The sequence below is a fragment of the Octodon degus genome, unplaced genomic scaffold (genome assembly GCF_000260255.1).
Source record: "Octodon degus isolate 3935 unplaced genomic scaffold, OctDeg1.0 scaffold00023, whole genome shotgun sequence".
In the NCBI taxonomy this organism is placed as follows: Eukaryota; Metazoa; Chordata; class Mammalia; order Rodentia; family Octodontidae; genus Octodon; species Octodon degus.
Window position 1 is genome coordinate 12,256,649 of NW_004524599.1, and position 13,026 is coordinate 12,269,674.

Sequence of the window (13,026 nt, forward strand, 5' to 3'; positions counted from 1 at the left end):
CATCTTGTACAGCAATTAACCACTAAAAAGAATATATGCAGTGTATTATTTGTTGAAACTGTACTTTCAATTTGATTTGAAACTGTCCCATTGCTATCTGTTTATCAATAAAATTTTGAAAAAAAATTACTAGACAAATCTGAGGATGGTAGAGAAATTATTCTAACTACCTTGCCTGGATTTGAGCTTCAGAGAAGTGGAGAAAGAAAAGTCATTGGGAGTGGATTCTGACATATGTGCTATAAGTTACATGTTCACCACAGTTCACATGACAACAGTTCCGAGATAACCTAAGTGTTCATCAAGAGAAGAACGGATACAATTGTAGTCTATACTTATGATGCTATTCTCAGCCATAAAAACAAATGAACTCAAGGGATGCATACATACTAGCTATCTCCTGGATTAATACAGTAAACTTCTGCTCAAATTAATTGCTAATTAAACTCTCATTAATCTCAGAAATTTGTTGATTAGGTTTTCTATGTGGATAGTCATTTTGAATGTACATAATTGCCATTTTTTTCCCTCTTTTAAACCCTTAAATATATTTTTCATGTCACAGTTCTGGTGGGGGCCTTCAGCATTATGTTGAGTAAAAGTGGTGGGATGAGCTACAGTCTTGACTTTACACAGAAACTTCCCGTGTTTTACCATTAAATATAATGATCACAAGCCAGGCATGGTGATTTGCCCCTATAATTCCAGCACTTAGGAAACTGAGGCAGGGGATCACTGTGGCTTTGAGGCCAGCCTGGGGGAGAGAGAGAGAGAGAGAGAGAGAGAGAGAGAGAGAGAGAGAGAGAGAGAGAGAGAACTATAGATCTATATTTTATTTTACGTGTATTTCTTTAGAGAGCAGATAGCTGATTGTAAAAATGTCATCTGGTGTTCTTCTTTAAAAATCAGATTATTTTAGCTAGTTTTTGTTTATTATGACCTTTAATATCTTTATAATTAGTTCTCATTTTCTTCTTTCCAGCATTCTTTTGGATTGGTTGGAATGTTTTAATTTTTTATTTGTCTAGTTGGAAGTTATGTATTTCTAGTCTTATAATAGCTACTCTTGAAAATTCAACGTACAGATTTTGTTTCTGTAAGGTTTGTATTCAATTTTAAAGCCACTTTCCCTTGGGATGTACGCATGTGTCGATTTATTTCTATTAGCAAAAGCGCACAACCCTGAATTTGCCACGTAAGCACGTCTGAGCGTGGAGTCGGCTACCATGACGTACAATCACACTACTGTGCGGCAGATCTCTCGAGCTTTTCTCCTTGCGGAACTCAGCTTCTTCACTCTTCCCTGAAAGACACGAGGCGCGTTCCTGTAGCTTTGTGCTTTATTGCTCCCTGTGCCAGGCAGCCTCCACTGTGACCCCTGTAATCCCGCCTTTTCGTGGTTCCCACCAATACTGACCCTTTCCCTCAGTGGCTTAGTGACTTCCTTTCAAGAGCCCAACTACGGTGTTGCTGGGTGATGCATCTGCGAAGGGTCACAGAAGGACTCCACCATCGGGCTTTCTTGTCCTCTCTTACTCTTCCTCAGGGCCCTCGCTCTGGGGAAAGCTCATTGCCCTTGGAGTGGCTTAGCTCTGTGGAGAGACCACCCACATGACAAAGGCCCGAGGTCTCTGGCCAACAACACGGGAGACCTGAATTCCGCTGCTGGCTGCTTGGGAGCTTGGGAAGGAGCCTCAGCAGGCAGCCCACTTGTTAGGAAGCTCCCGCCAGCCAGGTGTGGAGAATGCTGCAGTCCATCCTGGTGGCCTGTGCAAGAGACCCTCCCCCAGCTAAACCCCACCAAAGTTCCGGCTTCTGCAGGGAAGTGCTGAGATCTGAAGGAGCTGGCTTGTTCTTCCTCTTAAGTGAGGACACGGCCAGAAGGCACCACGCACAGAGCAGACAGCAACCCTCCTCAGACATGGAACCTGTTGGACTTGAACTAAGAGTAAAATCCTCTTGTTCAGTAATTACTCAGTCTAAGGTCTTCTGTTCTAGCTGCCTGAGTGGACCAAGGCACAAGGCATCCACTCTTGCCCAAGATTTCTTTCTGCAAACATTTGTGTCTCTGCTTGAGAGCTCTCTGTGGATGTAGGAGTGAGTTTGTCCCATTAACACAGTTGACCCCGAAATGCAGAGTTGGTGCCTGCAGGAAGACCTCTCACTGTAAACGATGGCTCTTGGGAGACCAGTCTCCCATTTCTTTTCCTCTAACATGTGACACCTTTGAGGCCTGTCCTAAAGAGGCTGAGCCTCGAGTCCCTGGAAGGACCAAGCATCAGGAGTCCACAGTGGCTTACGTGGATTGGCCTCTTTCCCTTCCTTCTCTTTCTGGCGCTTCCTAGGGTTACTTCTCCAGCAAATTTTCACTCAGTTCTCTGTGCCAGCACCAATCTCTGAGGGAAAAACCTAAGCTTAAACACTGTTCAAACCAATTCCTATAAACAAGTTCCCATAATTTGATATCATATAATAATACACAGATACACACGGTGCCATATGCTGTGCATACTATGGCAAGTCAGAGGTGGCTTCATCTTGACGGCAGTTTGTACTAGATTTCTTGCTTCCTTGTTCTCTTCTAGAAATATACATGTCAGTGATGTTTGTAGGTGTTAAAAGGCATTTAAACATAGCTGGATAAAAATTGGCACCAAATATTGCTAGCACTTCCAGGTGCCCAGATGGTGTTAACCAGAGATGACTGTTGTGAGACTATTACAGATTGAACAATTGGATGCATAAGGATGATGTTTAAAATTCTTGGAGGCTTGTGTGGTAAGACCTCTGTGAGATTAAGGATGGCAACAGCAAATGGATCTGTGAACTTTTCCTGGAGATGCGCTGCATGAAGGTAGGAATGCAGCAGGGTAGGAGCAGTGTAAAGGGGTGTGGTGTGACTGTTGGATGCTCCCCTGTAGCACAGGCTGCAAATTAGTGGCTCCAGTGTTGTTTGTAGCTGTCAAATATACTTTGTTGTACAGTGCTTAAAACATTTAGGCTAGTCGGCATACTTGTAAATTAGGAGGCAACATCTCTAGCTTAGAAAACCTAGTTTTCTTTTGGAAAATTAGGAGATCAGGCACCTCCGGTCTCATGACTCCACCGGACAACCAGGTGGAGCTGAAGCAGATTCCCTCTAGCGGTGAGGTGAGTGCCACAAGGTCTGACACTTTTTGTTGTGAATTATGACAGACCCTCTCCATTCATTGCAGATGCTCCTTGGTTTTTCATCAGGCTGTGGTCTGACAGACCCAGTCTAAATTGAGAATACCAGAAGTTGAAAATGCATTTAATACCCCTAACCCATTAAACATCATAATTTAACAGTGCACGTGCAGCGCTGCTGGTATCTCTTTTGTTGCCCAGGCTGGGCTGGACCTTGTGATCTTCCTGCCTCAGACTCCCAGAGATCTTAGTTCTTACCATCAAGCAGTTGATGTTGACAGCTTTCGGTTTTTTTCAGCCTTGCTTTCTTTGTTCTGGTGTGGGTGAAAGTAGGGGAAGTAGTTTTCAGGACAGTTGCTGTGGCTTCTGTCTTTCACTCATTCCTATGCATCTAGGGACCCGGAACCCAGGCAGGTGACCCCAGTGGAGGGGGTGGGAGGATATCAGCATCTTTCTGATGGAGATGGCAGGCTGTTAGCAAGCTTTTCTACATTTGGAATAAATCCCAGAAGATCAGGCTGCTGGCAGCCAGCCTTTGCTTTCTAGGGACCCAAGTCACTCATGTTGTTTGAGTTTTTATGGATGCTCATCTTGCAGAGAGCTCACTCTCAATGCCTGAAGAAAACAGAGTAGTACTTGTTGTCTGTGCTTTTACTTTCTAAGGCTTTAATTACCACCACACCCTGAAAATATTAAGTGAAAAATTCCAGAAAGAAATATTGCATGAGTTTAAAACTGCATGTGGTTCTGAGTTGCATCATGGGAATGTCATGCCATCCCGTTCTGCCCCAAAGGAAAGGTGAATCAGGCCTTTGCCCAGTGTGTCCATGCTGTGTACACCACCTTCCCACTGGTCACCCTGCAGTAACTTCAGTTATCAGCCTGGGCATTATCGCGTCTCAGTGCTGTGTAACAAGTGCTGTTTATTCTACTTCATAATGGCTCCAAAATGCAAGGATAGTGATGCTGGCATTTTACAGTGTTATATTGCTGTACCTGTTCTATTCTACTATTAGTCAATGTTAAACTCTGATTGTTCCTATATATAAATTAAATTTTATCATCAAATGTAAGTGTAGGAAAAACAGTACATAGGGTTCAGTACTATCTGTGGCTTTAGGCATCTACTGAAGTTCATATCCCCACCAGATAAATTCGTATTCCCTACAGATAAAGGGGGATACCATGTCATTTCTATGTCAAGTTTGTAACAATAGCAGGTTTATGGAATTATTGATGTTTTTTATTATAGCCAAATCACATGGATCTTTTGCTTATGTCAAAGCTCTTATTATATGGTCTTGGGCAATAGGAGAAGTGGACAAATCACTTCTAGAGAAGGGCTACTTAGAGAGCGGCCCCTGAGCACTTTGGAGATGTGGTATGAGGGGGACCATCTGGCCTTGGTTTATGTGACATTTATGACCTAAAATTGGGTGAGTTCTCACAATGGTTTTCATGCTTGAAGAAGAAGCAGACTTTGCTTGGGAGAGCCTGACTGTGTTCTGTCACAGGCTGGCTTTGTGACTGTTCTTAGAACATGTTGCTTTTCTGGCTTGGAGGTTCCTCTTCTCATCAAGAGGGTGCTTGGAGTGAAAACTTGAAGCTCTTCCTGGCCTGAGCACTTCCCAGTTCTGTGAGAAACACTTAATCTGCTTGTGGGTAGTGCCTGGCAGAAGGCTGACTTCCCCCTGCAGGACACCAAGGTCATCACGTGAAAGCCTCCTTTTGTCCACATGCACATAGCGCACTGTCAAAGCTGCGGTGCTGCCCCACGGAACATCAAGCTGATACTCAAGAGCTGTCTCGGGCACCTCAACAGGCAGGCTGGAGCGCCGTGCCCTCCCCTGCACAGCCCTGAGAACTGGGACTCGAATCTTCTATGTCAACCCCAGCCTTGGAATTTCAAACAGGAAGTTCTGTGCAACATGCAGTGGTCCTGTCTTACAGAGAAGGGGCACAGCAGAGGAGACACTGCAGAGCCCTCTCTTCTGCTGACTGGGGTGAATAATATTAATCCCGTGTAGGGAAGAAGACTGCATCTGCTGTTTGGAGTGCTTGTGGACCTCTCTTCTAGTGACTTGGTCGGTAAAAATTACTTAGTGGGCATGTCATATCCGGGTGACAACAGAGATAAGGAAATTGGGTTACATCCTAAGCACTAGATGTACACAAAGCCATATTCTTAGCTACTTAGAAATTCGGAATGTTTTTATCCATATGGCTAGACCAGAGAGAATTTTGTGGTTTGCTCTATCTTTGTAAGCATGTAGGAGTAAGGACAAAGTGTGGTGAATGAGCCAAGTAGTCTTGGGAAAAATAGAATGGAAGGACCAGTCAACTCAACTGGTCCTATATATAAATTCAGGTTGAAAGATGGAGCCCAGTCAGATCAGTTTAGCAATTGCACAAAGTATACAAGAAGAAGGAGCAAGGCAGTATTCTAAGATGACAAGCTAGCTAGACATTGTAAAATTGAGCCTTGACTATGCAGGCCAAATCCATCCTCTCCAAAGGGCCCTTCTGGTTCTACGTTGAGATGGCCCCAGCAGATGGAAGTCTTAAAGGTTGCCTCCAGAGGAGGCCAAGCTGCAGTATTGGTAGGAGGTTGACTTACAAGACATTAATTCAGCATACTTTAGGGACAGCATTATCTGGGAAAAAAAGCACAAAAGTGGAGGAGACTTTGTGGAAAGAAGGGGCTTAAAATGGCTTACAGATGTAGTAAGCAGCACTTAGGTAAAGAAAATTCAGGGTGCTGATGATCCAGCCCAGAACAAATTGGTTTGTAAGCCATCATCCACATCCTGCATCCTTGGCTGATCTGAAGTGATGATACTCTTTTTCTCTGGTCTGGAATGTAGTGGACTCCTGGGAAAATGCTGAAATCAATGTCACCTTAACCTCAGGAAAGTATAAGAGTTGTAGCTAAGCCTACATGCTAAGCCTACATGGTGCAGAAATAAGTTTAAATCCATGACATCAATATTTTGATTAAATGTTTAAGACAATTCTATGAATGAATTTGGGGCTAAGGTGTGCATGTCTATAAAAATGATATGTTAAATAAACAAAGTTTTGATACAGCAGATGAATAGCATTTAATTATTTTAAGCACTAGACTGAACAAGCACTAAGATAGAGGAAACCCACTGAATAAAGACCCATCTGTGGGAAGGGACCCTAAGCGTTAGCAGGCAAGGGGATCCCGTTGCTCTCGTGTGCCTTCTCACTGGGCCTGGTGCAGTTTCCATCTGGTCAGAAGGGGAGATAGATGTCAGGTTTCAAACAAGGGTGATCCTTGGGGCTACTCTTACTGCGCAGGCTGCCCATGTAAATCTTAAGATACAAATTGTCTGGGGAAAGCCCAGGGATGTCTGGACTGGAGGTCCATTTCTTTGTCCACCTAGCAGTTGGCATGGTTGCCACTCCATTCTATTATAAGGTGCAGAGGCCATTCATAGAAAACTGGCTCCGACTTTCAAGAAATGACACACAAGGGGCCTCCTTGGGTTCCACCCCTGAGGCTGACGCATCTGACATGTCATCCGCTATGTATGAATTCCTCACCAACCTCACACAGAGAGGTGAATGTCTGTCCTCAGACCTCAGCTTGCTACTTCCGCTGCCCACTTAGCTGCTCCAGTATTCCAGAATAGAGCTCTGGATCAGGAATCTAGGATATTGTCTTACTGAGTGTTATGGTTCATGTATTTGTCTCCCCAAGGACTCATGCAATCATGAGGCAGACTTCTACAGTTAGATTAACTCATGATCCACTGAGATTATGGGTGATCCAAGGTTGAGATTATGGGTCCTAGTACCATTGGGATTATAAGTGTGAGTGTTACACCAGCCTGAGGCAGATAGCCTGAATGTAGCTTAAGAGACAGAGAGACAGGCTTCCTTCCTGTTGCTGCTGCTCCTTCCATTTGAGCTTGCTCTGTGCCGCCGCCATGGAAGGTTGCTCTCTGCCACGGGCCGCTCTGCCTTGGAGCCAGTGGAGTATGGACTGAAACCTCCATTCACCTCCATTAACTAACCATAACCCTTTCCTTCCTTCATTCTGGGTGTTGGGTATTGGTCTCAGCAATAAGAGAAGAGTAACTGAGACACAGGGCATCCCAGGAAGGGCACAGCAACAAGTTGGATGGTGCACGGTTCCTTAGTGGGTCAACCTTTATTTCAGTGCTATTTCCACCTTTTGTCAGGGGTCAAAAGGAGTAGCCTTTGTTTGGTGTCTTCAAACTGTGTCTGTGTCACATGCCCTCTGTTCCAGGCAGCTTCTTTGTCCCAGAAGCCTGGTCCCCGCTGGGCTCCACCAGGTCTTCTGAGGTTGAAGCAGACTCTTTCCCTTCGCTTCCCGTGTCTCTGGTCTTCTGACCCACCCCCCATACCGCCTCCATGCACAGGCCTGGGCTGGAGCCATACCCAGGACCTGCACAGGCAGCTGCTTTTGGAATGTGCTGTCTGTGCTGCAATCTTTATCCCCCACCCCAAAAATAAACAGCCCCTGGACTGGAGGCAGCCGCCCCCCATCTCTAGCTCTTAAAGATTCTCTTCCCAAGACATGAACAGAACCCGCTGCCCACAGGCATTTCGTGTGAGTACTGGGAAGGGCAGAGAACAGCACTGTGGAAGCCACATTCTGCAGACTCTTGGCTCTGTTCCCCTCCAGGTCCCTGTTCACTAAGTCACTTTCGCATCTCCTCCAAAACATGGTCAGGAGGATTAGCACTGCTTGGAGGTTCAGCTGCAGAAGAGTCACCCCAAATAGAAACTGGGAGGATCCCAGTGACAGGGTCCCAGGAACACAGGCCTGCAGGGTTGCCTGTCTCCCAGAGCTAGTTCATGTTCCACCAGTGCTTAAAACATCTGCACCTCAGGGTTGACATCCGTTATTATTCACCAACTTCCTTTCTTTAAATACTAGCCCAAAGCCTGCCCTGCTTCAGAGTCTGCTGCAGAGTCCTGCACGCCCAAACTGTCGCTTTGGAATTACAACTGTGTCTCTCTGGGTGTGTGTCCGTTTTTTTCTGAATTGTAGTTTTATAACCCTGTTTATCTGTGAAAATAAACTAACAGAGAAATTGCTTTCTGGGTGAGCTATTTACAAGTGTTGCTTAATGACTATTAGCCTGTGATATTTTAATGTTGTGTCTTTTGTGTTTATTATATGCTCCATGTACTTCAGAATTATGAAGCTCTGAAGAAGATAGGTTTATTTTTTTCCTCCTATCCCTTTCCTCCCAGGGCAAGCTTAAAACACTTTTCTATGGAACATTTTATCAATACGCCTTGTTGGTGCTGCTCTTGGCCAGGTCATTTGCAGCTTATCTTCTATTTTGAGCTGTTGCCAGCATTGTTTTGCATTCTTAAAGTCTGATTAATCGTCATCCTATTTGACTACCTTGATGGATTACTCAAGTGCATGTGACTTGACTTAGACTTTGTAATTAAAGGGTTTCTGAAGGTCAAATAAACTGCCTGCCTCATAGCAAACTTTGGCAACACATGAAACTTATTTAAGCAAATAAGTGGACAAGGCTGACTGCCTTTAGGGACAGGATAGCAGGTGCTGATTACAAGTTTGAAGAGCGGTGCCCAGGCGCCATGGTAACCTGGCCCCGGAAAGTCCCAGAGGCTAACTGGGGCCCAGGCAATCACCCAAGGTAGGTCTCCTTTCTGTTCCCCACTCACCAGCTACTTGACAGAGGAGAATTTGTCACATATGGAAAATGGACCTTCTGTGTTAATCACTTTTTAATTTCTGTGAGAAAAGACATGGGAAGATTAAGGGAGGAAAGGTTTCTTTTGGCTTATGGTTCCACAGGTTTCATCCAATCCATGGCCAGGTTGTTCCATTGCTGTGGGAGAACACTGTGGTGGAAGGACACAGATACTATATACCATTGCTGTTTGGAAGCAGAGAGAGGGAAAGAGGCAGCGAGAAAGGGCTGGAGCCCAGATGCAGCTGCAAGGCCACGACCCCATGGCCATTGTCTTCTATTTGTCCTCCCTCCTCTTCCCATAGCTTCCCAACAATGCCACCATATTAAGCTCTCAGTGATGACCCAGTGATGAAGTTAGATCCCTCAGGATCTATTCGCTTCCAGTAAGCTCGTCAGCAACCAAGAATTCAACATATAGAGTCCTTTGGGGGACATCTCAGGCCTAAACCTTGACAGCTTCTTTATGAAATAAGCATGCCAACTGCACAGGAGAAACTTGACTGCAAAAGGCACTGTTGTTACTGCTAAGAGAACAGCGTTTCATTTACTTATTTGGGGTTATGTCATTCCGGGTACCACCTTGCAATGAAAGGACATGTGGGGCACATGGTTAAACACGTAGATGCAGAGGTGCTTCTTCCTAGCTGCTTCAGGGAGTGATGCATGCTGGGGAAGGAAGGGCCCAGCTGGGTCATCTCTGGAGGCATGTAGAGACCAGTGGATGGGAAAGGAGGGTGGCAGAGAAGGGAAACCAGCCTTTAATCAGAAGACGCCGCTCGTTCTTCCTCCCCTCCCTTTCCTCCTCTTCCTGGCTCTTTTTCATCTGCACCTTTATCTTCCTCCTCTCTTTCCTCTTTCCTTGCTTCTTCTCCTGATTGTGCCTTCCTCCTTCTCTTCCTGTATTGCTAGCCCACAGACTGCTTGGGGTTTTTACCTTATCTAAACACTTACTTTTGAGTTTGCCTTTCCCTCTTCTGATTCTGCGTCTCTGGGATCCAATGGTATGGATCGCTCCTTACTAGAATTCCAGGAAAGAGCTGGGCTAGGGAGATAGCCTGGCAATCACAAGGGCCTGGGTTTGATCCCTGGTACCACATGCTGTACCAGCCCTGTGCTGTGGCGGCCACCAAAACCAGATGTGGTGGTGCACACCTGCAATCCCAGCACTGGGGAGGCTGAGACAGTAGGATGACTACCAGTCCTAGCTGTGTAGTGAGATCCTGTACCAAATAAATGAATAAAGATTAAAAAAATAAATCACTATTCATGGAGTTGGACCTTGCAGGCTTCTATCATGGCTCAGGGAGTTCCTTTGTTTAAATGCTTAGTATTCATACACTTTAGTTTCTATATCTAGAAAATGGGGATAAATATCCTTCTTACCTTACTGGCCTATTTATAAGAGTTAAATGAGGCCTTGACAATGGAAGGGCTTTATAAATTTTTAAATGACATGGAGATGGAAGAAATTATTATGAAATGATCATTTTATTAAAGAAGTCCTGCACACTCCTGTAATCATGGGGGTCTGGAGGTCAGGTTTACTCATGCGTAGAGCCTTTCCATGGGTTAAATTATCTGGAGGATGCAGACTCTGAGGCTACGAGCTGATAAGCAGCTTGCAAGATTCCTTCCTACCACGGATCAACTATTTTTTAAATAAAGGCCCAAGTCGCAGTCAGGCTCTGAGGGCCGTATGGTCAAAGTCATAGTCCTAAACTTTGCCATTATAGTGCAAGAGCAGCCCTAATCAATACGTTACAAAATACACCTAGCTGTGTTCCAGTAACATTTTCTTTATGGACGCAGGAATCTGAGCTTCATAAAATTCCTATGTGTGCCAGTGTTATACTTTGGATCTCAAGGGTTCCCCTAAGGCCCGTGTGTTACAAGTTTGGTCCCCAAGCTGTGGGGTCTGCTCATCCTGGCTGGAAGCTTCTAGCCCTGGGAGCCAAACAGCCCTCTTTTAAATAAGCCAGTCATCTCAGGTGTTTGCTTTAGTGATTGAAAGCTGATGAATAAATACAGATATTATTCTTCTTTTGAGTTCTTTGATCATTAAACAACATAGACACTGTTCTTAGCTCCCAGACCTTGTGGAAAACCAAGCAGCAAGCAGGATTTGACCTGTGAGTTGGGCCTACCATTCACGGGGACCTGCCTCCGACCGTTGCTAGGAACCACTTATGTGGTAAGGTTGCCTGTCACTATCGGAGAAACTACGAGGGTACACAAAGTCACTGAGGATGTGTCACAGCTCTCCTACTGCTCATGATCCTTCTCTCTGCCTGAGAGATGTCACAGCACGTAAAATGATTAGACTAAGGTCTGCACTTCAGGCTTTTCCCAGAGAACACAACCAAGATTTCTGTCATTCAGCCCTTATCAAACCATCACAAATGGAAAGTATAACAGTAACAATAAGAGTGGTTATAGAGAATTTCTCAGAGCCTGCAGAGCCTCTAGCCCTCAGTTTACACATCTGTAAAACAAAAACAGTGCATAGCAAGCATGTAACATGCTGCCTGGAACATACACTCAAAGGCTCCATGCCCACATTTATAAATTTTAGACTTCAACTTAATGGTTTCTTTCCTGATGGATTTAGACACCAACCTCCCCCTTGTCTGACCACCACAGTGGCCTCTATCCCCTGACTCATGTGCCTGCCTCTGTGGCAGCCTTTATTTGTGGTTTCATTGGCTGACCCTCCCCCTACGCTCAGAAAAAAACTATGTTTCTCGCATTCCTTATTCTAGTGCCTGAATCAGGGCTGGTCTCTGAGGTTTAGTTCGACCTCCAGGAAGAAGTGCCAGCCCCAGATGGATGGAGGGTATGTCCTTGGTCTTTCCTGATGTCCTCAGTCTTCAGCCTCTGTTGCCATTGAGTTGAAAGGACAGCTGGAGACTGAAGTTGAGTCTGGGTGACAGACCAGTCGTAACTCTTGTTTCCACAAGGGTGGACTGGAAGGACAATCACCAACCAGCTGGGCACCTCAAGTCTTGTTATCATGTCACTCCTAACAGTAGTGGGAGGCCAGATGCTGTATCCTGTCCCGTGGGACAGGCACAAGTGACAAAATCAGCACTGCCACCTTCCAGCCCTTCACTCTCTTGCTTGTCTTTAATGGCTTATGCACTTCAAGTTTCCTCTTTTCAAAGTCCTGCAAATGGCCCTGGCACCCCGATGGACCACCTGGGTCCTCTTGGGCCAGCTTTTGGCCGGCAATCACTGAGACCAGCTATGTACCCCAGGTCTCATCTTCACTATTCCCTACCTCCTTCAGACCCCAGCATTTTGCTCCCCAGGTTGTCCGATTTCACAGTGCCACACCTTTTCATGAGCCGGCCCTGGATTTCCGTGTAATGACACATCTACTCCTGAGGCCCAAGTCCTCTTCTCTTGGTCACTCCTCAGGGCATCCTGTCTCTACCAGTCCAGTCCCAGTGGGGATATGCACCCAACACATGCTTTCTGAGGCGCACATTCAAACCACAGTCCTCACATCTGTCATCTTGTTGCCAGAGAAATCCCTGCACTGATACCTTCTCCAGAGTGCTTGTCACATTAACAGGCGACATCGCTGCCACAGAAACTCTGGAAGTAGCATAGATGGATGGGAATATTCGGACAGAAGTGACTATTTCACCTAACTCGTAAACTTCACAGCCTGGAAATCTAGCTCAAGTATACAGTTTTGGGGGAAGGATCTGTTAAAGGAATCTTTTCCTAATTTTCATCACTGGGAAGATTCCTTGATCATTTTGATTCTTTTCTGGGCATTCTGATACAGTTTGTGAATGGCTATAATTAGCCTCCTGATGGTTCTTTCTTGCGCTTTTCTTGGTCTCTCATGAGTCTCTCCGACCCTCCCAGCTCTTCCTTCCCAGGGTCTGCAGTGGGCCTAGAAGACTCACTGCAGGCGGACATAGCGCTTGTCGACTTCCCCTTCTCCCCTTCCACACCATGCGCTCGAGAAGCCCCGGCTGCCCCCCACCCCGCATTCATTTCCCCAGAAGCACAGGGGCCCCTGAGCAGCCCTTACCGCAGCTCTGGTAGAGCACTTCCAAGCCCTCCTTCCTGCAGGCTGTGTGCGTGGGCCACACTCCGTCTCCACCCCAGCCGC

General features: G+C 45.8%; 1 protein-coding gene across 1 annotated transcript in view; it reads right to left on the reverse strand.

Moving 5' to 3' along the window:
• Ly86 (lymphocyte antigen 86) overlaps positions 1–13,021 on the reverse strand; it is a gene marked incomplete at its 5' end in the record, with an annotated part of 53,722 nt that extends 40,701 nt beyond the window's left edge. The window contains one exon of the mRNA XM_023712061.1: positions 12,946–13,021. Coding sequence (XP_023567829.1) covers positions 12,946–13,021 — 76 coding nt within the window. The remainder of the gene's footprint in view (positions 1–12,945) is intronic.
• Between the last annotated feature and the right edge of the window lie 5 nt (positions 13,022–13,026).